This window comes from Sarcophilus harrisii, chromosome 6 (assembly GCF_902635505.1).
Source record: "Sarcophilus harrisii chromosome 6, mSarHar1.11, whole genome shotgun sequence".
NCBI classification, from domain to species: domain Eukaryota; kingdom Metazoa; phylum Chordata; class Mammalia; order Dasyuromorphia; family Dasyuridae; genus Sarcophilus; species Sarcophilus harrisii.
This window is the reverse complement of record NC_045431.1, coordinates 201,997,616-202,025,019: the sequence shown is the minus strand read 5'-3', so window position 1 is coordinate 202,025,019 and position 27,404 is coordinate 201,997,616. Positions and strand designations below refer to the sequence as shown.

Genomic DNA, 27,404 nt, shown 5'->3' with positions numbered 1-27,404 from the left:
TTTAAGCTACTAACATTTTAATAACTTAAAGCTGTACTAAGAGTTTTGGGACAGTTTATGTCATTTTAGGCCCATTTTTTGCCATGTGTAGAGTGACCTTCTCACTGTTCCTCATGCATGACATTCTGTCTTCTGTTTACCTGGATGATGCCCTAAGTGCAGCTTCCTTTCCTCATCCCCCATCCCCACCTCTAATTGCTTGTGTCCTTCCTCCCTGACTACTTTTGTAGTCATTCTACCTGGAAAGGAAAAAGAAAGGAAGGAAGGGAGGAATGTGTGTATTTATACACACACATTCTCTCTCCCCCAATAGAATATAAGTTTCTTGAGGGCAAGAACAATTTGAAGATTTTTTTTTATCTTTATATTCCTTGTGTCCAGAAGGAGAGTATAGACACACATATAACAGGCAATTCACAAATGATTGATGAATGACAGGAAAAGATAATGATGAATGTTGGAGGAGATGTGGGAAAACTGGGACACTAATACATTGTTAATGGAGTTGTGACCTGATCCAACCATTCTGGAAAGCAATTCTGGAGAGACACTGGAGAGCCGTCTCTACTGCTCTGTATCCCAAAGAAATCTTAAAGAGAGGAAAGGATTATTTAAGGCAGCCCTTTTTGTGGTGACAAAGAACTGGAAACTGAGGGGCTGCCCATCAATTGGAGAATGACTGAATAAATTGTGGTATTTGGATGTAATGGAGTATTCTTGTTCTATAAGAACAAAAATCTTGGAAAGACTTACATGAACTGATGCTGAGTAAAATGAGTAGAACCAGGAGAACATTGTACACAGTCACAGCAAGATTATATGATGGCCAACTATGATAGACTTAGGTCTTCTCAGCAGCACAGTGAACCAAGACCATTCCAATACGACAGATATGGAACCATGTTTAAAAGGACTGCACATGTTTAACCTATATGACATTGTTTGCTGTCTTGGGGAGGGTGGAGCAAAGGGAAAGAGAGAGAAAAAAAGTTGGAACTCGAAACCTTACAAAAATGAATGGTGAAAACCATCTTTATATGTAATTGCAAAAATAAAATACTATTACTTGGGGAAATTCTTATTGATTGATTATTGATAGAATGCATGGAAAAGCTAGTCTGTGTCGGTGGAAGCAGTGGGCAAAACATATGGATACTTAATCTGTTGAACTAAACATTATTTAACTAATTCCTATTTACTGAAGCTTATGTGTTAAGCTTTGGATTTGGGTTATTAGCTTTGAAAATAGTGCTTATCCTATAGGCAGCAGGAAGCATTTAAATGTTCCGGGAAAGGATTGGACCTGTGTCCCAAGATTATTTCTAAAGGACAGATTGGAGAAGGAAGATATTAAGGTCGAGAAAAGCAGCAAAGAGCTATTAAAGTAATATAATGAAGAGGGAACGAGAATCTGCACTGAGGTGGTGGTCTTGTGAATGAAGAATGATAGCTTTAGGGGATGGCAAGGTCCTGTGAAAGATTCTTCAGAATGGAGTGTGCAGACCCTGAGCAAGTCACTTAACCCCAGTTGCCTCAGGAAAAAAAAAAGATGGAATATGCATAAACATGTTTTTTATGATGTAGAAAGGAATTAGGGATAAGGAGAGATTAAATCTGTCTCTAATAAATAGGATAAGCTTTAAAAAATAGAATAGAGTGGTTGGGATCATGGGTACAAAAGGGACTACCTTTGGCAAAAGGAAAAAGAAAAGAAGGAAGGGAGGGAAGGAGGAAGGGGAGAAGGAAGGAAAAAAGGAAAGAAGGAGGGGGAAGAGAGAGAAGACAGAAGAGAAAAGAGAAAAAAGAAGAAAGGAGGGAAAAGAAGAGGAACGAAGGCAGGAAGAAAGGAAGAAAGAAGGAAAGAAAGAAAGAAAGAGAGGAAAGGAGGGAGGAGAGAGGAAGAAAGGGAAAGAAGAAAGAAGGAAGGGAGCGAGGGAGGGAGGAAGGAGGGAAGAGACAGAGAAATAAAGGAAAGAAAAGAAAGGAAGGGAGGTAGAAAAAGAAGAAAAAAGGAAAGGAAAAAAAAGAAAAAAGAGAAGAAGGAAGGAAAAATAAAAGAAGAAAGGAAGAAAAGGAGGGAAGAAAGAAAGGAGAAAAAGAGGAAGTGTAAAAGGAAGGAAGGGGAAGAAAAGAGGATAATTTTTGAGGTGTTTTTAAAATAACATGTAGAGAGCAGCTAAGTGGCACCCTGAAGTCAAGAGGACTTGAGTTCAAATGTGACCTAGATATTTACCACCTGTGTGACCCTGGGCAAGTAATTTAACCCTAATTACCTCTTTAAAAATGCAAAGAGAACAGAAGGTCAGAAAGAACAGATAAACAGAACTGTTTTGAAAGCATTTTACTATATGTTTAAAAAGGAAAAACAAGTTGTATATCAGAGGGACCTGCAGCTTTGTTAATGAATGACCACAAACAAATGTCCATTTCATTTACTGTTAAGTTAAAAATAAAAAAATAGAAACAAAACAGAAAGAGCTGTTGTGAAGAATGTGTGGAGATAGTATAATATGGAAACAGCATGGTTTTTTTTTTTTAATTTGGTTTTTAGTAATATTTCATTTTTCCAAATACATACAAAGATAATTTTCAACATTCACCTCTGCAAAACCTTGTGTTCCAAATTTTTCTCCTTCTCTCCTTTCTTCCCCATCCCCAAGATAGCAAGCAATCCGATATAGGTTTAAAATGTATAATTCTTCTAAACATATTTCCATATATATATCATAGTACACAAGAAAAATCATATCAAAAGGGAAAAAACAAAAGAAAGGAAAAAAAACAACTAAGTAATCAATAACCATAAAGAAAAGATGAAAATACTGTGCTTTGATCCATATTCAGTCTCCATAGTTCTCTCTCTGGGTGCAAACAGAACCCTTCATCACAAGTCAGTTGGAATTGCCTTGAATCACCCCTTTGCTGAGAAGAGCCAAGTCCATCAGAATTGATCATCTCACAGTGTCGCTTTTACTGTGTTCAATGATCTCCTGGTCCTGCTCATTTCACTTAGCGTCAGTTCGTGTAAGTCTCTCCAGGCCCCTCTAAAATCATCCTGCTGCTCATTTCTTACAGAACAATAATATTCCATAACATTCATATACCATCACTTATTTAGTCATTCTCCAACTGATGGGCATCCATTTAGTTTCCAGTTCCTTCCCACTACAAAAAGGGCTGCCACAAACATTTTTGTACAAGTGGGTCCTTTCCCCTCTTTTATAATAAGAACATGTTTTTTAGTCAGAAAAACTGGGTTCAAATTCCACCTCTGATATTTATTATCTGCATGGTTTAGGGCAACATCCCTGGTCTTATTTACCTCATATAAAGAATGAGGGGGTTGGACTAGAAAATCCCTGGGACCCTTTCAACTCCAGGCCTATGTTCCTCTGGTAGGAGTTAATCAGAAATTAATAAAAGTATTACTGTGCAACAATGAGAGCCCAGTTAAAACTAATATGAATTTAAATGTATTCAGGCCAAAGGCTTTCATGATTTCTTCCAGCAGCTTTGGAGGAGCACCAGAGAAGGCAAAGAATGAGGGTATTTCAGGGTAGAAAATCACCAGGACTACGGACAATTCTTCCCTGAACTGGTCAACCATTGGATAAGGACTAGAAAGGGAGGAAAAATGAATCCTTGCTAATGAGGGACTGAGAAATAAGAGGTCAGTCAGGATGAAGAGCTTCTTTAGGAGGAAAACAAGTAGAAGGAATAATTGATTGGGGCGAGAAAGAAGGATTTCAAACTCAAAATCTTGGAGGTTGGATTATAATCCTTGTTTCCAATCAGGGGTTTATCTAATCTCCTTGTAGAGTTGCCTGCTCAGGATGGGCTTGAAGCAAATAAGACTTTTGAAAAAATTATGCAAAGAATTTTTCCTAAGAATTTCTCTTCTAGATGTATTGATGCTGTGTGAAAGGTTTTTAGAGTTCTGTAACTGAAATTTTCTATTTTATCCATGTACTATGATTATCTATATCCCTTGTTTTTTTTGGTTAAGAATACTTCTCTTTGATTGTTCTCTGAGAGGGAGAATGGAAATGATATGGGGTAAAGTTAGGCTACATAAAAACAAAATATATTAATAACATATTAATATATTTTATTTTATATTATATATTTTAACACATTTTATTTTAATATATAATAAAAATTTATAAATATGTTATATTGGTATTATATTATTATTAACACCACATTAAATATCAGTGTATTAATAGATTATATTATATTAGTATATTAGCAAAATATATTAATAAACACATTGATTATATTTATATTAATATATTAATAAAATTTACTTTTAAAAAAAAGATTGAGTTAATTAGTACTCAGAGGCAGATATTGTTTCTATATAAGGAAGAGCTTCCCAACAAGCAGAATTATCTAAGAATTGAATACCTTCTAAAGTAGTGATCTTCCTGTCATTGGAGGAATTTAAGCAAATAATAGTCATTGGAATAGTTTTTAGTTTTCAAGACACTTAGGATATATTTGCTCTATGTGAGCCCCTGAGCCTCATTACAATCAGTGAGGCAGGCACAATAGGTATTATTTCCTCCATTTTACAGATGAGGAAACTGAGACCCAGGGAGAGTAAGTCATGGAGAGACAGGATTTGAATCCAGGTCCAAGTCCAGGACAATCTACCATAACACACTCTATAAGCTAAAGCTCAATGGTCACCTCCCAAGGATTTGTTCATTGGCCAAGAAGTTGGTTTAAATGATTTTTGATCATCTTCTCCCCTCTCTATTGGTGTCTTTAGGCTATGAGCTTCATAAGGGTAAGGGCCATTATCTTATCTGAACTTTGCATCCTGCTTTAGTGCCCCCCCCCCAAATAAAACCAAAACCCACCTATGTATTGAATGAAAGATGGAACAAATAAATGATCTGTCATCCTACTGATAGTTTATCATACATTTTTTTTCCCTTTCTTTCTAAAGGTTAATGGTTATGGGAGGAGTGGGGAGCCAGAGGAGAGGAGGAGTTAGCTAATAGTAATGCCAAAAATAAAGGGGACCACTGAAATGTTCTTTAAATGCATGTAACAGAGCATGATAATTGTGGAAACATCTTCAGAGGAACTGTATATGTTTAATTGTACTTATTGTCTAGGGAAGGGGAAAGATGAGGAGGGAGAAAGAAAAATATGGAACACAAAGTTTTACAAGGGTGAATGTTGAAAATTATCTATGCATATGTTTTAAAAATAAAAAGCTTTAATAAAAAAATACATGCAAAGATAATTATTTTTGTTAAAGTTTTTAATAAACAAATTTTAAAAAAGTTTTAATAAAAATAAAAAATACATGCAAAGATAATTATTTTTGTCAACATTTTTATTTTTAAATTTTATTTTTATTTTTTTATTTTGATCTATGCATATGTTTTAAAAATAAGTCAATTACCCCGTAGGCAGACACCACATTGGCCTGGGTCCCTGAGCTGCACCTGCACTCGTGCACGATTGAAACAACCTTTTCTGAAGTTCTTCCAACATATCTTCTGCTGGAAATTAGTTACACTCCAAATCACTGTGAGTTCTGTCATCCCCACACCCGTCCAGAGGCTGATCTGAGGGAAGCCAGGAAGAGCTCGGACATAGACCCGTCTGCTCTCCGCCACCTTGGCTCTGCCCCTCAGGACGCTGGGGTCCAATGGTGAAGCTTGTCGCCCTCCTTGATAAAGAATGTCAATAAAATCTCGTCCAAGCTCCCCTTTAAAGACACAAAAACGTTCTAAAGCCTGAAGGCCAGATTCCAAGGATCTCCTTCCCACCTGTGTGATCTTAGGTGGATCACTTCACTTCCTTTCTCTGGGACTCAAATTGCTTTCTCTGTATCATAAGGGGTTTGGAGCAAATGATTTCTATGGGGCTCCTTTCCCATCTGAATCTACAAGATGAAGATCCCGGGTCTGGGAAGGAAAATTTCCAGCGTTTGGACACCTGCTGGGGCTTTGATGTGCAGATGGAACACGCCACATTACCCAATTAGCATGTGAATTCCCACCTGTTTTTCCAGGCTTTACAAGAGACTTTGGTCCTGTTCTCCTGCCTTCAGCAAAAGGAGAGAAACTCCTGGTCCCAAACACACAGCACCTGAGACACCATGCTTAGCCAATCAATCAATCAGCATGCATTGATTAACTGGGTGCCAGGCATTAGGGAAATAAAGAAAAAAAAACAAAAACAGTTCCTATCCTAAGGGAGTTGATATTCTAATGCAAGGGACTATGTGTCTCTAAATAGGCACATGGAAGCTACATGGATCATGAAGGGGAAGAGTGAAAGGGAGGGGGAGATAGGGAAAGGTCTCTTGGAAAAGACAGGATTTAGCTGAGTCTTGAAATAAGCCACTGATAAAAAAAAAAGAAGAAGGAAAAAAAGAAGCTACTGGCTTATTATTATAATTATCATTATTATTATATTATAAGAGGCAAGGTTGAGGAGGTGTGGAATTCTAGGTACAGGTGACAGGTACAGGGAGATGTCACCTTGCAGGATTTTACAGGATTTTCCAAAAAGCCCAAATGCACTAAGGCTTTCGGAAGCCCTGTATAGAAGGGGGGAAGTACCCATCTCAGAGCTTTTGTGGAAGAATCTTCAGATGGATGGTCTCTCAAGATTGATCTGTCGGAGTAAGGAGTCTCCTATTCAGGGATATGTCCACTTCAGAACAGGTGGGAGACAGAACAGGGAAGAGAAAAGAGTGATGAATTTGGAAGCAGAGGCCCTTCTTTCCAAAGCTGGCTACGAGGTGTGATTATGGGCAGGATGCTTCATGTCTCTGGGCATCAATTCCCTCATCTATAAAACCACAGTAATAGCCAACATTAACATAATGCTTTGGCATTTACAAATTACTTTATGGATATTATCTCAGAACCACATTTTATACTTTAATTATCCCCATTTTACAGCTAAATGTCTGGGGTAGGATTTGAAGTCGTTTTCTTGATTCCACGTGGGGCACAAGGAAGAGGTGGACTAAGGGTCCTCTAAGATTCCCTCCAGCTCTAAATTTAAGCTTCTATGACCACTGGATGGGGAGGGGAGTTTGGGGAAAACATGTCCTTTAAGACTGATAATGTTGTTGGTGTTGAACTGATCCGACCATTCTGGAGAGCATTTTGGAACTCTGCATACCCTTTGATCCAGCAGTGTCACTACTGGGCTTATACCCCAAGGAGATACTAAAGAAGGGAAAGGGACCTGTATGTGCCAAAATGTTTGTGGCAGCCCTTTTTGTAGTGGCCAGAAACTGGAAACTGAGTGGAGGCCCATCAATTGGAGAATGGCTGAATAAATTGTGGTATATGGATGTTATGGAATATTATTGTTCTGTAAGAAATGAGGAGCAGGATGATTTCAGAAAGGCCTGGAGAGACTTACATGAACTGATGCAGTGTGAAGTGAGCAAAACCAGGAGAACACTGTATACGGCAACTGCAAGGCTGCATGATGGTCAGCTATGATGGACTTAGCACTTCTTAGCAATGCAGTGATTTTAAAGCAATCCCAATAGAGTTTGGATAGAAAATGCCATCTGCATCTAGAAAAAGAACTAAGGAGACTGAATGTAAACCAACATATGCTGTGTTTACTTCTTTTTTCTGTTTTGTTTTTTTCTCCTGTGGTTTTCCCTTTTTATTCTGATTTTTCCCTCCCAGCATAATTCATAAAGAAAAAATTAATTAAAAAAAGAAGAAAATGCTATCCACATCCAGAGATGGAATGATGGAGACTGAATGTGGATCAGTCTACTTTCACTTTTTTCTTTCTCGTGTATTTTCCCTTTTTCTTCCCACAAAATGACTAATATGGAAATGATTAAAATAATTGTACATGTATAATCAGGTATATCAGATTGCTTGCTATCTTGAGGAGGTGAGGAGGTAAGGGAGGGAGCAGAAATAAATTTGGAACACAAAATCTTATAAAAATGAATGTTGAAAACAATCTTTACATGTAATTGGAAAAATAAAAATACTAAATACTAATAAAAAAATGCTATCCTAAAACCCCCCTCAAAACAACAAAAAACTGATAATGGAACTTAGATACTTCTGAGTTGTGCATTCCTGACTCAGTTGCTGTGACTCTCTGATCTTCATCTGCAAAATGGGAATATTAACCCACTTCATAAGGTTTTTGTGATGGGAATTACACTTCCTGGTGAGCACTCACTGACATACTAGTTTACAATCACTTAGCTGGGCTTTCTTCACAACTATTTCTGCATGCTAAGCTTGCGAGGGAGGACATCAAAATACCATTTAATCCCTTGGCAGTGAGGTGACACCTATGATGCTGTGATCCATTCCTGCCTCACAGCCCTTTCCAAAAAGTCAACTGGATCCAGTCCTTCATGGAGTATCCATGGGTAGTACCCACTGTGGCTTCCTTTTCTCTTGAACTGGGAAGTTTCTTCAATCTCTCTGGGTTTCATTTTCCTTAGTGGGCACTTAATAAATGCTATATGACCCACTGACTCATTTATCTCAGTGACATTCTGGGATACCATTTCTTTCCTTACTGCTCCCTAATCCAGTTGAGTTCAATTGCAGACAGAAATCATGCTTCCAAGAAAGAACAATGGAGAACATAGTTCAAACACATACAAATACAAGTGGCCCAAGGAGACTAGCCTCCGAGGAGCCCCACCATGACGAGAGAGGGCTGACATCTATGTGAAATTGGAGTGACTAATTCCCAAGGGATTGCTAAGGGGAAAAAATCAGCTGCTGCTTTCAAGAAACCTAGTTTCCCTTAGGGGTAGAACATAAGTCTTAGGACAAAGGTACCATAGTTCACCCGAGCTTTAGAGATGGAAGGAACCTCCCAAGATTATCCAGTTCATTTTACAGATGGGGAAACTGAGCCACAAAGTGGCAGAGCCTCTGATCCACTAGACTTAACCATATCATGCACAACACCTTCACTATAGTAATATTTTTAGTCCCACAGCTGACGTTGATGAGAGCCATGCAATACTGAGGTTGTATGGGCTTTCCAGGAACATTATCCCTTCATTTTAAGGCTAATGAAAGTGGATTTTGGAAAAACTAGGAAAAAATGCTGGATTTGGAGCCTGAGTGAGGTCCTGGATTTAAAATCCCAGCTCTGACATTTTTCTGGGTTGAGCAGGATATATTTGACACTCCCCATGGAGAAAAATAGGGACTCAAGGACAACTCTTAGCTGTTCCCTATGGGGTTTGGGGGGTGGTAATTTGTAGGGGAAGAACTGGAAAGGTAAAAGAGAAAGACAAAAGGAGATGGAGATAATGAAGGCATAAAAAGGAAAGGGCTGAGTAGAGATGATTTTCTTGAACTGAAAGGGTGTCTTTGACCAAAGCTAGTGTAAGTTTTGAGTCTGGTTTTATTCTTGAACAGAACCCATGATATCAGGTCCTCTCGGGTCCCAGTTCAGCTATATTCCACCTTCTTCCTGAGAAGGAATTGGGAAGTTATTGCTTTAACAGCTGCCAGGAATGTCAGACCAGTACTGGCAAGTCATATTTCTCTTTCCCTGGGGATAAGTCACAAGTCCAAAGGCAAGGGGAAAGAAAACAAGCTATTAAGTCCCTGAATACATTACAGGGCACTTACTACTCAAGGCAAGGCTTGCAAGCCCCCTCCTTTCCTTTCCTTTCTGCTTTAAACTGCTACTTCCCCAATTTGTGGCTTCCCTCCCCCTGCCCACAATCTAAGGGCAAGAATTGCTCTTTGGGGTTACCCATTGGGAAGGCAGGTCCACGGGCCTGAGCTGGTACAGAAACAAAAGCTTCTTTGAAAAGGAAGATAGGTGGTTGGAGGTCTCCTCTAACTTAGCACCCCTCTTTCCTTCATGGAGAGTCTACTCTTGAGCCTCAGTGTCTGAGAAAGGGGTTTGTGAATCCTAATGTTCCCATTAGAGTGACGCGCTTAAGGAATGGGGGGGGGTCCTGATTTTGGTGGGAATTTGGCTACCCAGGCCTAAAATGCTATTTTATCTTAAATGTTTCTTTTTGGTAGAGACTTCAAGGAAAAACAGATAAGAGACAGCATTTATATTCAATAATAATAATAATAAAAAAAACAATAAAGTTTTCTTTTAAACTGTACAAATTGAAATGAAACATTCCCACCATTGGGTTTTTTAACTGTACAAAGAACAGTATAATGCTGGAATAAAGGAGTGAGGAAGGAGGAAATGCCTTTTTGGCCTGAAATTCTACTGAAGCAGAATCTGAACCATTGATCTGTAAAAAAAATCTTCCCGAGGCTGAGCTTCATTCTGTTGCAAGAGGCTTCCAAACAGTCCTGGTGGTTGTCTCCATTATGTTTCTGAGCTGTTTTTCCTCAGCAATTTATTCATCCAATTTAATAAAAGTAAATTATCATTTATTGAACTACTAGATTCAATTAAAAAATGAGCTACAGGATAAATAAACTTTGGAACAAGGATATAACACATGTTAAACAAAAATAAATAGGCTACGCTGAACTCATCCCAGAGTTAATTCACTTCGGATCATGGCCCTGCCTTTTTCCCTGGACATTGTGGTCACATTTTACTTGATCATAATTGGAATTATTAAAAACAAAACCAAACCAAAAACAAACTCATAAGGTAAAACCTTTAAGGAAACCAAAGTATCGAATTTAACCTTTTAATTCTGAACAACCAAAGCATTTCAGTTTTTACATAATCTAATGTAAAGCTAATGGAATTGGCTGAATAGGCTGTATTTAACAAAGACGGGGAAGACAACAGTCACCCAGCTACCTGGGACAGAAATCAAAGTGGAGAAATGTAGAACCAAAATTGCCAAGTTCCTACTAATTGAGGAACATTCTTAAAGGCTTTGCATCCTTTTGTCATTTGAAATGGCTTCTGGAATTATGATTGTAAGGACCTTTCAGACATCTGAAGGTATCTGAATAGCCTTGATCATGTACTTAAAAGTTAAAATTCATCCTGGGGCAGAATTCTACAGCTGCACTGGCCATGCAGGTAGACTTTAGTAGTCTGAGAGTCGATAAAAGAGTAACAACAGGAAAATCTACCATCTAGTCCTAATTTCATATTTCTGCATACACATGGGGTCAGGTTGGAAATCAAGAGTTGCCGATTTGAGAGTTGGAAGGGACCTTGGTGGTCACCGAGCCCAACCGATCTATTTCAAGGGTCAAGCGTGAGACGTTGTCCACTTGTGCATAAAAATGTGTGCAGAGGATCAAGGAATGGGAAACTTCCAAGTGTTCTCGGACTCTGGCTGCAAGGGTCTCTGTTGTGTGAAAAGAAAATATTCTCCGCCGGATGGTCCCAAGATCCAGGTTAATCATCCAAGCCTGGCGTCTCTCCTTGCTGGATTCTGGAGGCTATTCTGATGGCTTCTTCCAAAGACTGCTGTTCTCCAAGCTGCAGCATGAATATGTGAGAAAGATAAACAGTTTCATCCAACAATACAAATATCACAGCACAGGAGCCAAACTGTTCCAATTTTCCCCTGGAAAACTTGGCTTCCTGGAATCTAAGATGCTCTTCCTCTTGCAATACTTTGTATATACTTTGTACTTAATTTTAAAATGATGATTTCTATCAAGTTAAAGAGTTCCGCAGCATTCCCAATTATAAGACAAGAGGCCGGTACCTCTCTTGGGGGGCACTGCCACATTCTGCCTTGTAGTACAGTTCTACTGTCCATCTCTGCCTTATCTCCCCACTAAGGTATTTATCACTTCTGAGCAGGGTGACCTTTGCCCTAATCCCAATTTCAGCATCGACCACAGGGACTCCTGCAGAAATCCTAGTCTTCAACAAAACATCTGCTGAATTGGCTGGAAATGTGAAGTGGGACTGAAGATTGACTAATCGGCCGCCTCTGCTGAAAGACATTCTTCCCAGAAGTGACCATAGCCTCAGTCACCTGGGGCACGTTCATTCTCTCTTCTGAAACTTACTTCCCTCCTCTATAAAATGGAAATAGTGCTAATTTCGTTATCTGCCTTATAGGGCTGTTGTGGAATAAGTTCAAGATATTCTGTGACCCTAAAATGCCCATAAATGGGCCATTACAAAATATCTTATTACAAAATGGCAGTATTGTTAAGCTTTTGTTTTGAGAGTGGTGATGACTAGCTGAAGACATGCAGTGGGATGTGTATCTGTAAAAGTGTTTAGCGATGGTGAATGGCAAAGCAAAGGCTTATGGGATGGAGAAAAGGTAAGGGTACCAAACCTACAAGTTACTTTAGATCTGACTATTTAAAAATGATGGCCTAAACTTCCCATATTCCCCATCTTTTGCAAGAATACACCTCCACAGCCCTGATTTCTGTCACCGAGGGGCTGATTCAACTTTTGAAATGAAAAGCCAATTCCTGTACATTCTGCCTCAAGAAGAAAATCCCAGTTCAGGAGGCAAATACCCAGAGGATTCTGCCATTGAACAGATAAAAAGAAAAAACAGACATGAAGCGTGATTACTGTCTGGATAAAGGTGGGAGAAACACCATTTCATGACCCAATGAACCTGGTTTTCAGATTTTGGCTTTTGTTTCTGTAATGAGATGACACAGTGTACCCATCGCGGGTCAGACTGCTCATCTCCCTCATCAGCCATTTGCTCACATCATTTTTAAATGGTCAGATACACTCCTACTGATGAATGTTAAGTTTCTAACATGCCTATGTGTGCAGTCTCAGTCATGTCTGCCTGCTTCTCTCTCAGGTCCACTACTTCCTTCCTTTAATTTAAGTCTCATCTGGTGGATAGTGATTGATTCACACCTGCTGTGGGTTACTCCCGGGAGTCACCTGACACTTCCAGCTTGACAGCTGAAAGGTCCCTGTGGTTATTTACCATCCCCTCATTCTGACAGAGGAGGAAGTTCAAGACCTTTGGGCCCAAGACACAATCGCTGCCTGCTTGCTGGGAGGCCCAGAAACAGGCCCTTGGGCACAAGTGGGGGGTGGGCAGCCGAGGGGCTTACCTGCACGGCGATCTGTGTTCCGTTGGACGTGGCCACCAACGTCAGCGGCCGGGCTTCTGTGGCCACCAAATGGTGCCCGTGTGGCTGGTGCGCCATTTCTGAGGAGGCCGTGTGGAAGGCTGCCAAGTCCTGGGCCACAATCGCCACCTGCCACACAGAAGGCAGACACTCCGGCTCAGGCCGGCCTGACAGACTAGAGTTCACTCCCCCCACCTGACTTTGGGGCCTTCTCAGCCAGTCGGGGGCACCTGGGTTGGCCCACTCTGCACTAAATATCAATATTCCCCAACATCTCTTTATTCCTGAGTCTAGCTAAGTGCTGGGCAATAGCTTTTCTCCTATTCAGACCCATAATTACTTAAAATCACATTTTAGTATGATTAGTGTACATACAGTATAATCTTTACTGGAGCAACATAGCACAGTGTGATATCCAAGATGAGGCTCAGATTTAGAGACCATACGTTCCCTTTGCTCCCCCCGGGGCAAATGTCAAGGAATGTGCTTGTCTAAGAACCACCAGACTACCTTTCCCGCAGAGCGGGCAGAGGGCACCAACCCACGAGCTCCTGCACGTCAGGGCAGAGCCAGCTGCCACTGTTGGTACCTGGGCCTCATCCCACTAACTAGCCCTTATGGGCTATTCACAGGTTCTGTTCCCAAAGTAGAATTCCAGCCTCCTGGAACTGCTAGAGACGTGTCAAACCAGGCTGCCTCGGTCTCTCTAAAAGGCGGGGACCCCCTGCCCCTGCCATCCACAGCAGAGCTCAGCCCTGGGGGACAGGGGCTCCAGGAAGCTCTCAGCCCAGATAAGATCAGACACCTCAGGGGAGATTTTGACATTTTCCCAGTGGATACTTGCATCTGTGCTTAGGATTCTGCCAAGAGTTTGCTGAGACTATTTCAGGCCATATAATGAGGGGATCAATCCAGGACGTCTGAATTTCTGAATATGGAAGTAGGCATGTAGCAGTGGCGGGGGAGGAAGGCAGCCAGCAAACCCCGGGTGACATTCCCAGTGATGTCACTAACCAGGAAAGCACACTGGATTGGGAGCTAGAATACATGGCTGAAGTCCAGGCTCTGCCACTAACTATCCTGTGATTGTGGGTAAATCATGTCAATCTCTGAATCTCAATTCTCTTATCTATAAAGTGAGAAGATTGGAGTAAATGGCCAAAGGTTCCCAAAACTATGCACCCAGATTCTGGGGTCCAAGCTTCCGGAAGATTCTGGATAGTGAGTAGTGTGGGCTGTCAGTTAGTGTCACAAGGCCTGCAGGAATTTCTGTTTCTCTGCCTCCCACAGGTGCCCGTGGAAAAAGCATCCCGGGACCAGGGAAAGATGAGAGATGGGGCAAGTGGGGCCGCTCTGAAGCTAGCCAGGGGGAAGAGATGATAGCCTTGTTCCCTCTGGATCGACCTCACCATTAACGGGGCTACAGCACACACTCCCTGGGTGAGTTGGGAGAGCTGCTAGCTGAATCTGCTACTGTCGGATGACTGCTTGGGGAGAGCGCTGCACAGCCCTAGTGCCTTGGGAACCAGCAGCTTGGACCCCAGGAGGGCAGGGCCACACAGGGCCTTGGAAGGCCCAGCACAGAGGAGGAAACAGACCCAGAGCAGGCCCTAGCCTAAAGTCATCACCCAGCAAGGAAGGGACAGGCCCGGGATTAGAACTGGCATCACTGATTCCCAATGTGGCATTTTCCACAATGCCAGACTTTCTTCCAAGCTGGCTCTGGACATTGTTTTCAATGTCACATGTATGCATACAAGGGCATCTACCTGCTGTCCTTCCGTACCCTCTGCAGTCACCATGGCTACAGAGTGTGTTCCTGCTGAAGAGATAACTGCATCATGAGCGGGGACTGTGATTGGGGTGCCATCTTGCGTCACCATTGTGATGGTATTGCCAATGGCTTGCATGTCTGCCTGAGATATGTTGACCTGAAATGGAATATTAAAAAAACAAACAAACAAAACCCCAAATCAGCAATGTTCCAAGTGCATCTGATCTTTTGAGCCCAACTCTTCCGTGAATAAATTGACAATGAATGAATTTAATTTTTCTCTGGAGGCTAAGAAATTCTTTTAGCCATCAAGAAACCCACCCTGAATGACAGCCTACAGGCAGTGAGTTCAAACACTTTGCTTAGACACTATATCTAAGTGAAGTTTCTTAACCACCATGTCTAGTCCCGAAAGCTGTCATAAATATTTCAGGCTCATGAAAGACACTTAATGATCCCTGCTGCGAGCACACACAGTAAGGGAAACACAAGCTATCACCAGGGACAGCAACAGCATGATCGTGAATAGAACAGAATCATGATAAGCTGGTGAAGCCCCCAATCAACTGTAAGTAAACACTAGCTCAAGCCACTATTTGGAGATGGAGTGACCTAAGAGATCCTGGCGTCCAAGACGGAAAGTGACCTGCTGGAAGGTCACAGGATGGAGCCAGACTCAGAGACCTTTCTTTTGAGAACTGCCCCGATCTGCTGCTTCTTCACCCTGCTGCCCTGCTCTCTCACACACATCAAGGGAGAAAGAAAGGAAGTCAGGGAGAGAGGGAGAAAGATGGACTGCACAAGCCAAATGATACCTCATCTCTTTCCACATTTCTGCGCTAACTGTGCACCAAGATGAGTGATGATTTTTGTCACCAAAAATGTTGAAACAGTGTTTCTTTGACTACTTGTCAGTGACACTGTAGAGAACTAATAATTTGGGTAGGAGATGGATTAAATGAACTAATTCCAAATTCTTTTCCAACTTGGAAATTTCAATGCAATCACCAATTAGTGAACAATGTAAAATAGATGAGAAAACACTCCAGGGTTAGATGCATTATAAACTAGGAATCCCAAAGTTCCTATAGGCACCTTCCTACCACTCTTTTGATCAGACAAAGATATAAAACAGATCATTAAGTCTTTATGAGTAAACATAAGCTTAAATATATAAGCTATTAATAGATATTTATAATATAATTTTTATAGTTTAATATGGCATAAAAATATATAAACAAAGGTACAGCAGTAATACAAAAACAGGAGTGCTATGAATATATGCTAATATTATGTTCCACTCTGAAAGAGTATATTGATTATAGAAGATATAGGTGCTTTGGAGAAGGAAATCTAGATATTCAGAGGTTTCCTGGAGGACATAGAAATTGAATCAGACTTGGAAGAAAAGCAGTATTAGTCCAGTATAAGCAGAAAATACAAGGGTGAGCCCCTTTCTCTGATTTTTCCTTTTATTTCCATGGAAATCTCTGGGCCTAGAGGTATAGTCTTCAATCATACCTTTCAGGTTATAATGTACACATGATCAAATTGGCTTCAGCAATTTGTTGCGAGTCCTATTATGAAATCTGCTTTGGGTGCTTTTCAAGCCAAATGTAAGGGGTTTGGATAAAAATGTTAATTCTCATGTGAGAGAGCTCTCTGTTCTAAATGCACTTCTGGGTATTGTCTCAGGAGATGAGTTTTCTCCATGGAAAGAGGTATTTGTGGAGTGCTAAAAAGTTATCATACTCAGCTTAAATCTGGAGGAAAGGGTAGAGAGAGCAATTTGAAGTAAAAGGAGCAAAGCTTTTGTATTTAGGTGTCTGAGTACATCTTTTGTACAGTTTACAGGATCAATTGTCCAAACTTTTGGCTGGGTCTACAACTTAAGAGAATTATACTATTAAAATCAGCTGGGATAATGAAATACAGAGAATGATATAACAACTTTTATTATTTCCTGGTATTCCTGATTGGGTCAGATATTTGATACATTTGTAGCTCTGAATAAAATGAGGGAGTAATAAAGAACAATGAGGATAAATTGTGGATAAGCTCTTTCTTAAAAAAAAAAAAAAAGTTTCTTAGTAGGACAAATACCAGCATTATTAGTAATAACAATTATTGAGCATTTACTACTTAAACCAGAACTCTAGTATCCCTGGGATGATTCTAAATTTTTCTGGTTATGATGAATTTATTGAGATGGGAGGGAGGAGGGGAAGCATCAGTTCAAACTTCTAAGGATAGCTTTTTGAAACAGACTTGGGTCATTCAAATAATCATTTTTTAAAATTCATTTTAAATTTTAAGAAAGCAAACACAATTATTGTTTATTTAATGTAATGAGAAGACTAGCTTTATATCAATTACATGATACTACGGTTCGTTAATGCTTTCGCAGATAGGTAGAATAATGGACAGAGCACTGAATCTGGAGTCAGGAATATGAGTTCAACTCTGGTCACAGACAATGACATGCTGTATGATCCTGTCTCATACTCCTTGAGAGGATCAGATGAGATAACCTATGTAAAGCACTTGCAGACCATAAAATGCTAAATAAATGCGAACTATTATTATTACTATTTATATTCTGTATTATACTTTTAAGTACTATTTGTATCACTAAAATATATTTATATTCATTTTAGAGAAGTTGTAACACACTTTTATTCTTTCTTTAAGTAACTGTAAATATTTATAAACGTTAAATGTTTGGGGTTAATGTCTAATGGTATTAATATATAAATTATATAATATATATTATGTTGATAATATAAAGAACCTGCTTTATGATCAACTTCAGAGGCATGTAACTAAAAGTACACCTGCACAGGACTCAGAATCTTAGAACCATCTTTAACTTCTCCTTCTTTCCATAACCTGTTCTCCAACTTCTCTGTAGCTTAGTGCTGTTAGCCCTTTGTAGTTTGTGGTACCTCTCCCTTTGTTTCTCCTCCCTATTCCATTACACCATCTCAGCTCCTGATTATTCTCTACTTGTACTGTTTGCCAAAAGTCTCTCTACTTTGTAGATCATTTCCATATTAACGTTTCCAAAACTCTGTTTTAATCTTGTCACTCAACAGTTCAAAAATGTTAAGTTTCCCTACTGTTCATGGGATAAATTTCAAATTTCCTTAGCCTGATAATCAGGGATCTGACCCAGATCTGCAAATCTAGCTTCATCTCCCAGCATTCTCAGATAGAACATGCTCCAGGATTTTTAGCTGACTTTTCTATGGTGAATACTTACATGTTGGGTTCCATCCTGGGATATGAGTGTTACTTGCTGGCTCAATCCACTCTGAGTTACTGTAGCTACTTGTGCAGATACAACATCTTCCCCTTCTACACCAGTAACATATGTTATCTGAGGACCTTTGAGCACATCCTCGCCTTGACCTGTTAAAGAAAAATACATACAAATTAAAATCAAAGGGAAAAAAGGCAAAGATCTTAGTGTTATGAAATTACTAACCATAAAGAGTGATTCTTTATAATCTCCTCCTCTTCCCTAAATTTAACATCATCAAATCCAACAAGTTATTCCAGATTCTTTGGTCTGTTTTCTCCTCTTTGTTAAAGAGTGTGTGTTTTGGGGGAGGTGAAGAAGACATATGTAAATAAAGCTTCCAAAAATAACCAAAAGTAAATATGAGTTTAGTTATATACTCATATTACTTAGTCTACTGGTTTAGAAGAGTGAAAAAAAAATAATGCCCAGAGATAACGATTCATTGTGTTACAATACTTACCAGAAAATCTAAATGGTTGGTAAATACAATAAAGTGGTACTAATAAGTATTCATTAACACAGGTGACCTCTGGCTCTCAGGAAAGGACACCCACCCACCATTGTGTAAAGATATACTATCTGAGTTCAAGTTAATCATTTCATAAGCCAAAGAAGTTCTTTTCTTAAATAACTATAGGGCACTCCAGTGTCCCTGCTATAGTTATACCAATCAGTAGGAGCCAAACCTAGCAATCATATCAGATCCTTCTGTCTATTCTGTTCTCCATTCTCTATCTCTCATGAGATGCAGATCTTTATTTCAATTTAAAAAGGAAATTGAAGGTAAACTACAATGTTATAAGCTGTTGCCTGAAGTCTGTGCTTACTTCATCTTCCATCAATAATTAAGATAAATACATCTTTCTATTCATTTCCTTCTTTTTAAAAGGTTAAAAAAAATTTAAGTCTACCATCTGGTAGAATCTGGAAATCACTGAGAAATATGGTGTGAAATTGGAGGGGGAGAGGGAAGTTGTATAAGGATTCCCACATTTTCCCACTGTGTTCAAAAATGCAAAGTCTGAGTAGTTGTTATCCCACTAATCCACCGCTTCTCTCATCTCCCCAATTCCATCTCTTCTCATCTTGACCCAGAGGCGTTTTGTAAACTTCGCTAGTCACAGCTGCCACTTGCACAACTCTCATAGGTCACCAGGTACTTTTAACAATCCTGTGAAGTACGTAATGCAAGTGTTCTTCTCCCATTTATAAATGAGGATTCTGACCCTCAGAGTGCCCAAGGTGACAGAAGGAGGCAGTGAGGCAGGCAAGCTGCTAGGCCAGGTCTGCTGAGCGCCCCCTCCGCTCTACAATGCTGCCCTGCCCCTTCCCCAAAGTCAAGCTCTCCCTTAAACCTCGGTGCCATCCATGCTGATTCCCCACTACAGAGGACCAGGGAATATCCTTTTCAGAAGGTTAACCAAGGCAGTGCTTTGCTCACTGGCAAGAACACTCTACTCAAGATAAAGGAGACCTCCATGAGTCCTGGTCTGGCTCTGACTCTTGGGCCCTCTGGGAAGTTGGAGCTCTGTGAATTTCAGTTTTCTCATCTGTACAATGGGGCTAACAATACAGGTTTCTATATGAAGACAGTGCTTTGTAAGCTTTAAACATTATAAATGTGTGTTATTAGTCAAGAGTTTCCTTGTATTTCTCTCCCCCACCCCCAGGCAACTGGAGTTAAGTGACTTGCCCAAGGTTACACAGCTAGGAAGTATCACATATATGTCTGAGACCAGATTTGAACTCGGGTCCTCCTGACCTCAGGGCCTATGCTCAATCCCCTGCACCACCTAGCTGCCCCTTCTTGTGTTTCTATCCCAACAGTTTATTCCCACGGAAGGTACCATCTCTGAGTCTCCAAGCGGCAGACCTGTGCAGCTAGTCCCAGGTACAGTCAGAAAGGAAACTCATTCCCAAGAGAGCGCTCATCCCCCAGAGCTCCCAGAGAACCACAGCCTTCTCCAGCTGGTCCCGGCGAATTAGCCCCAAACCAGACTGTGGGAAAGACTTCCAAGACGGCTCCAAACAAGCCCCTCCTGCCCCTCAGGGGTACAGTCACTCACCCGGTGGGGGCTCAAAAAAGGCTTCTTGCTCCTCCTCGATGGGCTCTGTGTCGTTGTGAGCTGTTCGCTTGTGCATCGCGAGGGTGGAGATCTGCTTATACGTTTTCCCACAGTGATTGCAATTGTATGGTTTGGAGTGAGTGTGAACCACATGGTGTTTGTACAAACTGGAATATTCTGTGAATCGTTTATCACACCCAGGGACTGTACAAACATATGGCTTCTCACCTATGGAAAAAACAGCCACACAAACACAAAGCCAACACGTCACACATTAGCTGCAAAAGCTAAAAGCTCTACAACAGTTTTCCCAGGAAAGGATGGGTAAGGACAGCAATAACTTTCCCACCAGAGACAACACTCCTATTCCAGATGGTTCCAGCCGAGGACCCTGGCTTTCCAGCGAGGATTCCTAGGATTCTACCTCCCTTGGCACCTTGCCCATAGCTCCAAAAATAAATATTTAACCTTTTTTTTTTAAATTAAAAAAAAAAAAATCCCAGCAAAACATTTCAGTCTCAGCTTTCTGAAATCCTAATTCTGTTTTCTGCAACTAGACAATCTATTCACACCTGAATGATATATATTTAAAAATTTTTTTATTATAGCTTTTTATTTTCAAAACATATGCCAGATAATTTTTCAACATTAATCCTTGCATAGACTTGTGTTCCAAATTTTCCTTTCTCTCCACCTCCTCCCCTAGATGGCAAGTAATCCAATATGTCATACATATTAAAATATATACTGAACAGTATCTACTGTCATAAAAAAAAATAGCCACCATTATTGTTAATACTGTACCCTGGCAGGCAGAGCCGCTTAGTGGTTAAGAAGTTGGTCTTAAGAGTCTAAAACAGTCTGGGTTCAAATTCCACACCTAACACATACTGGTTATGTGACACTGGCCAAGTCATTGGGTCTTCTCAGGGCCCTGGGAAAACTTAAACCTGAACTAGATTAAAATGCAATCTGGAAATATTTAACAAAAGAAATAATATACATTCTGTGTGCATATATTATAATGCATATAACATATGTGTGTGATATGTGTATGTATATATTATATATGTATACAAAATATGTGTATGAATCTCGAAGTTCAGTAAACATGATGTTTATTTGAAGTTTTCTTCTAAAATTTTTTCAAAAATTTTTTTCATTTACATGTAAATGGAAATTTTCAACTTTTTTTAAAGTTCCATATTCACTCCCACTTTCTTTGAAAAGGAAAGCAATTTGATTATAGATCATACATGTGCAAATTTGTAGTTTTCTAGGTCAATAAACAGCCTGCAGAGATTCTTATGCATGGTTTAGAGTCCCCCATTTCTACCCGAGTTTGACACTGCTGCCCTGTGCATATCTATCACAGATTTGGACCACCCTCCCCCCCCCCCAAAAAAAAAATAAGTTAACTGAAATGTAGGAAAGGAAAATCAAATATATTTTAACAGAGTTGACTACATCAGGGAAAGGAACCATAGAAGTCTTTTAGTGACTTCACCTGATCTTCTGTGACCAACATAAAACCGACCACTCATACACTGTGTACCCAGACCTGTAAGGGGCAGGTACAAAAGAAGCCTAATACATCGCCTGTGCCCTCTGGCTGGGGGCTAAGACTCATACACACAAAGCCAGGGGCACTGTGGGATGGGATGGAGTAGGCAAGGTGGCTTCCTGGGAGACAAAAGCTGATAAACGGAGCAGGAGAAGCCATGAAGATCCCAACCACAAAGACTGATTACCTGTGTGTATCCTCACGTGATTCTTATAATTCGTTGCACTGGCGAATGCTCTCCCACATCCTGGCTCTGTACAGTAATAGGGTCTTTCTCCTGTGTGTGTCCTAATGTGAACTTTTCTGATGTTTGATGTAGTAAAAGACCTGCCGCATCCTTCGTGGGGACACTTAAAGGGGCGTTCACCTGGAAACAGAGAAGGGTAAATCAAACAGTTAGGAAATGCCATTGATAAGGTGCTGTCAGATGTACAACTGCATCTGTAGGTTTTGCTCAAACTACTTTTTTCTTTTCTCCAAGGGAAAGTTCACTGGGTGGGAGGGAAGACATAAAACTGAAAATGACTGATAGAAAAGGCATCAATAAGATCTTTTTAATAAATAAAAAGCACAATCAAAATTCATGATTTGCAGCTTTGCTACTTGGATTTCTCTTGAGCAAAACTTTCTATGTAAAGTTTATTTTCCTCTCCCAAGTTTAAAGGGATATAGGAAACTTTCTGAATGGAAATAAGAACTCATGTCACTAATCACATGAAAGTCTCAGGAGGAATTATCAAATCTGTGCATTTTACTAAGACTGAAAATTATGGAGGAATAATTGTGTAAAATTTGGCCGATTAGGAAAATGAGTCTTTCCCTTTTGTGGTAATTTTTTTTTTTTTTGCTTTAAAAAAATTATTTTTAATCTACATTGCTTTATGAATCCTGTTGGGAGAGAAAAATCAGAAGAAAAGGGAAAAACTACGAGAGAGAAAAAACAACAGAAAAAAGAGAAGTGAATATAGCACATGTAGTTTACATTCAATCTCCATAGTTCTTTTTCTGGATACAGATGGCATTTTCTATCTAAAGTCTATTGGCATTGCCTTGGATGTGGTAATATCATATAGAAAAGGAAATGATCCTTTCTTCATCAGCTTGACATTAACTACAGTAAAAACTGCTCAGTCTGCAGGCCTCTAAGTATTCCCCAGTACCAGGCATAGGCAAAAGGAATATATCAATTGTCTTCCAAAAATGAAAAGGAAACTAGACTTCCCTTTTAATTTTCCAATAAATGCAGATGCAGTTCCAGAAAAGATGTCATTTTAAACATCACAAGAAATTATAGAAAATTCACACACTATTCTATCAAAATAAAGAACACATGAAGTAGAAATTTGCAACTATTGCTCCATGTTCCCACAAGTCCTGCATATATAACTTCTCCCTCATGCTTTTTATTTTGGTGGAATAGTATTTGAAAATTTTTCAAAGCTCAAGTTTAATATCTTCCCCTCTTTTCAAGTATCTTAAGCTCTGATTTTCAAAATTAGGAAAATGTCACCAGATTAAACAGAAATCTTTTCTTTGAACTCAATCTGGTTCAAATATTCTTCCTGACTCAAGTCTTCATCTGGAAACTAAAATTGTTAAGTCTAAAAATGTGGTGGTTTTATTTATATCAGTGACGAAAAGAGATCCCAGGTAGACTGGGAAATCTGTTCCATTTTTTTCCTATTTCAACTAGAGGATAGATGCTCTTGGGATGATCCAGCTTAATAACGTCTCTCAGCAAGGATTTTGCAGACTCATTCCCTGTCTACAACACTATTCATATTCATTGTTTGTTGGTGTTTTTCCTGGTTCCAAGAGATCTTGCAGCTTTGTCCTTGGCTCCTGCCTCTGCTTTCTTCAGCCTCCAGCTCAACTCCGTCTCATGGCTTCTCAATCTCCAGTCTGTGGCGAGTAGTCTTTTCTTCCAGAGTGTTCTTTCTCAGAGCCCTGTTGATGTTCTGGAGAAATTCCCCTCCGGTCCAAGAGCTTCCTTCATTTATATGATCTCCCAAAGGTTAACTCCACCTTCTCAAGGCAGGGATTATAAGTTATCTCCCAGAGTGCTCTCTGGTCCTAAGGGAGGTGTGAATTCAGCTTTCATACTAGCCCTGAACTCTCATGTGAACTCCATTGAGTACTTAGATACTTGAGCTCTCTAAAGATGTGAACACAAGCATTGTTCAATCAGTTCCACTTAGTATCTTGTTTCAAGTTCTGGCCCAAAATCAATCAAATCAACTCCAATGTCTTCACACTTTGTAAAGAAATGTCTTAACACTTTAGTAAAGATTCCAACAATTGTTATATGAAGGAATGTCATTCATAATTTTCTACCATTCTCTTCCATGGTATATTGTAAACGAATTTATATTCTAAATCAGTATCAGTGTTGTTGGCTAATGAGGTTTCTGGGTTCTTTTGGGGTGCTCCTTATTGTGAAGACTGTTTTATATCACTTAAGCTTCTTTAAGAAATGGTGATAATAATCAATATATTTTTCTTTATCTTTTTAATAGTTTCAACAGCTTTTTTGAAAAGGTTAAGTTGAAGTCAATGTAATACACACCATAGCTTCTCATCTTTCTCTTTTCTTACAATTTGTATTGATTTTGATTTTTGTTTGAACTACTCAGTGGTCTAATTATATATAGACAATTGATTTAGAAATTACTCCCCAATCAACTAATCATTTCCTGTTTATTAAGGCACAATCCATTCTTTTTTGCAGATCTCTGTATCTACTCCATCTCTGTCCTCGGGCTTCTCAGCAATCTACACACCTTTTCCTTTTTCATTTTAAAATTTTGAATTATTTTTCCAAGAGATTTCTCCCTGTTCTCCCTGGTGTTCATTCTTGCATTGAAGAAACCAAGTTGCCATATAACATATATACAAATATGCACAGATACAGATCTTATCAAGCTCTTCATTTAATTTTTTTTCTTTCCTCTTGTACAACAGAAATGGGTGCATACTCTATAGCCATGGTGGTCATTTTGCCTGAGTTCATTACGAACACTGCAAGTCAAGACTACAAATGCCATTTTCTGACCTTTCCCTGGGTGTGGAGGTGATATTGGGTTGTTGAAAGTCTCACCAGTGGAGCACAAATTCTAATGGAGTCTATCAAGATGGAAAGACTGAGTGTGGTCCAGGTGGTTATGAAATATTTAAGAGTTCTTATTTTAAATCAAGGGGCTAGCTAGAGAACCTGGTTTTTAGAAAAATATTCTGATAATTTTATTTCAATATAATTTGTTTACTTGGTAATATTATGTATTTTGTTTTATGCATTTAAAAATATTACTCTGGGAAGAAACAGATTTCCCCAGATTGCCAATAGGATCTATGACCCCAAAAAAGGTTAAGAACCAGTACTAAATGAAACCAGAAGATAAAAGCAAATTATACTAGGTGTTAGCATGGTTCACATGTTCTCTCTGAAGAGCCTGGATTATGTTGAGGATAAATATTCTATTTTTAATAGCCAGGGGGGAAAATGGCCAGTGAGTTCTCTATTGGGTTATTTTAGAAAATTCTTTAGGTGCAACAAAAATCTCACTACCTGTGGTTAGAAATGTCCCGTGGTGTTTAAAATACCCTCGCTTACATGCTCAGTACAAATGAAATCATGGCTTGTGCTGAGTGACTGCCCGATCTGACTTCTAGCTCCACAAAGTTGATAGAGGATAAACCAAGAGCAAAGAGAATAAGAAGGGGGAGAGTCCAGGCCCCTATGGGAGAGGGAAAGGAAGGCAAAGCAGAGATAACCCAAGGGAACTGTGCCAGTTCAGTGCCATCTGTGCCTTGCAGCAGGGTACAGATCAAAGAGTGCCAGGCTTGAGATCTGAGGGGGTTTGGGCTGTCATTCTGGCCCTGGCATATATCGAGCTGTCTGACCTGAGTCTGTGTGCCCATGCATAAGATCAAGGGCCTGGATGCTAGCATCCCTGAGAGCTAATGTCTCATGAGCTTATCCACAACGCCAGTACCTGTGTGAGTGCGAATGTGTTTCTGAAGGTCACCCGATGTTTTAAAAGACTTCGTACAATTATCTTCTGAACACCGATATGGCTTTTCTCCTGTGTGGGTTCTAAAATGACTTTTCAATCCGTAACCTTAAAAGAAAAGAAAATTTAAACACAAACCCTCAGCATTCAATCATTGAATCAAACAGATGAAAGCCATTTAATTCTTATTAGAATGAGAATAGCACAGTAGACAACTGAAATGCATATTGGAATGGGACAGGGTCACAGGGATAACCTTCTCATAGAAAACTGTAAAATTTTTAAAGTAGCATTCCTAATGGGTTAGATTCTACTTGTGACAGTATAAGGTGACCTTTCTCATTCAAAGAGCTTACATCAGAGAGAAAAAAGAGACGTTAATGCATGCATACAGGAAGAGGATTTGGGTAAAAAAATTTTTTTCCAATTTTTCATTTTCTCTTCTTGTCTAAAAGGAGGCAAGGAAAGCCTCATTCCTGGGGGAACAAAGGAGAGCAGAAAATGGAACCAAGGGAAGGGGCTAAAGAGAACAGGGGACAGAGAAAGGGGACAGGGCAGAGGGGTCAACAAGCCACTTAGGAGGAGGATCTTCACCCCTCATTAATGTATGAGAAATCAAAAGCACCACAGCTTGCTGCCCCACGGCCTGCCTCTGCCAACACAAGTGGGTGAAGGACAGAGAATATTGTGTTTTCACCTGTGGCAAAGGCCTTCCCACAGCCAAGATGCTCACACTGGTACGGCCGGTCCCCTGTGTGTGACCTTTCATGGACCTGTTAAAATAGGGCTGTCAGTCTGTCTCCCTTTGGATATTCCCACCATGAAAACAGTAGCATTCACAACTGGCCCACTTCCCCTCACTTCAGATCTGGGGTTTTCTAAAATCAGAAACCATATTCAACCCCTTCCCCTAAACAGCTCAACATACCCTTCATAGTTCATCTAGTGAAAAATAAAGCCCCTCTTAAGATTCCCAGCATGAGTTTTCACCTGTGTTTGTCATTTGTGCAAATCAATACTGACTGTGTGTACTGAGGCTCAAAGTACTATGGGGGGTGGGGATATAGTTTGCCTTCAGGTTCAGTCCCTGCCCTTAAAAACTAGTGGAGATAAAACACAAGGATGACCGAATGTGAAAGAACAATGAAAAAGACATGGAACCAAGCCTGGAGGGAAGAGATGGGTTCTTTCATTTAAGCCCTGCAGGGCCTCTCAGGAACCCTGGGGGAAGGGCAAATACAGATAAGATGCAGTCGTGGAGCTCACAGACAAATAATACAAGGTAGAATGTGGCAGATGCACAATAGGAGCAACTGTGGTGAACAGTGGAGGCAGAGATCACTGCTGCCTGTGGAATCTCAAAGCCGCCCACCTTGGGCCTTCAAGGACAGGTGATGTTTCTACAGGTGGAAAACCTGGGGAGAAGAAGGAAGGGCCTAGGGCGTGCTAGATACAGAGAACAGCATCAAGTCTAGGAGCTGGGAAAGGGTCTGGTTTGGCTGGAGCATTCAAGGATTGGGGCGACACAGGCACCACATTGGGTTTGGTCTTTCCTGGCTGGGTGACAGGGTGCAAATGAAGGTTTCTGAGTAAGAACATAGCTTAAATAGTCAAATTATAATCACAATAACTAGCTTTTACCTAGTGCCTACTATGTGCCCAGCCCTGTGCTAAAT

At 40.0% G+C, this 27,404-nt stretch overlaps 1 protein-coding gene across 4 annotated transcripts in view; it reads right to left on the bottom strand.

Moving 5' to 3' along the window:
• Positions 1–10,622: 10,622 nt before the first annotated feature.
• Positions 10,623–27,404, bottom strand: part of ZNF143 (zinc finger protein 143) — a 39,741-nt gene continuing 22,959 nt past the window's right edge. For all 4 annotated transcript variants that reach the window (XM_031943155.1, XM_031943158.1, XM_031943156.1 and 1 more), the window contains 8 exons: positions 26,426–26,501; positions 25,711–25,836; positions 21,906–22,085; positions 20,155–20,382; positions 18,047–18,195; positions 14,780–14,941; positions 12,993–13,139; positions 10,623–11,418 (listed from right to left, as the gene is read on the bottom strand). In XM_031943155.1, coding sequence (XP_031799015.1) covers positions 11,335–11,418; positions 12,993–13,139; positions 14,780–14,941; positions 18,047–18,195; positions 20,155–20,382; positions 21,906–22,085; positions 25,711–25,836; positions 26,426–26,501 — 1,152 coding nt within the window. In that variant the 3' untranslated portion in view covers positions 10,623–11,334. The remainder of the gene's footprint in view (positions 11,419–12,992; positions 13,140–14,779; positions 14,942–18,046; positions 18,196–20,154; positions 20,383–21,905; positions 22,086–25,710; positions 25,837–26,425; positions 26,502–27,404) is intronic.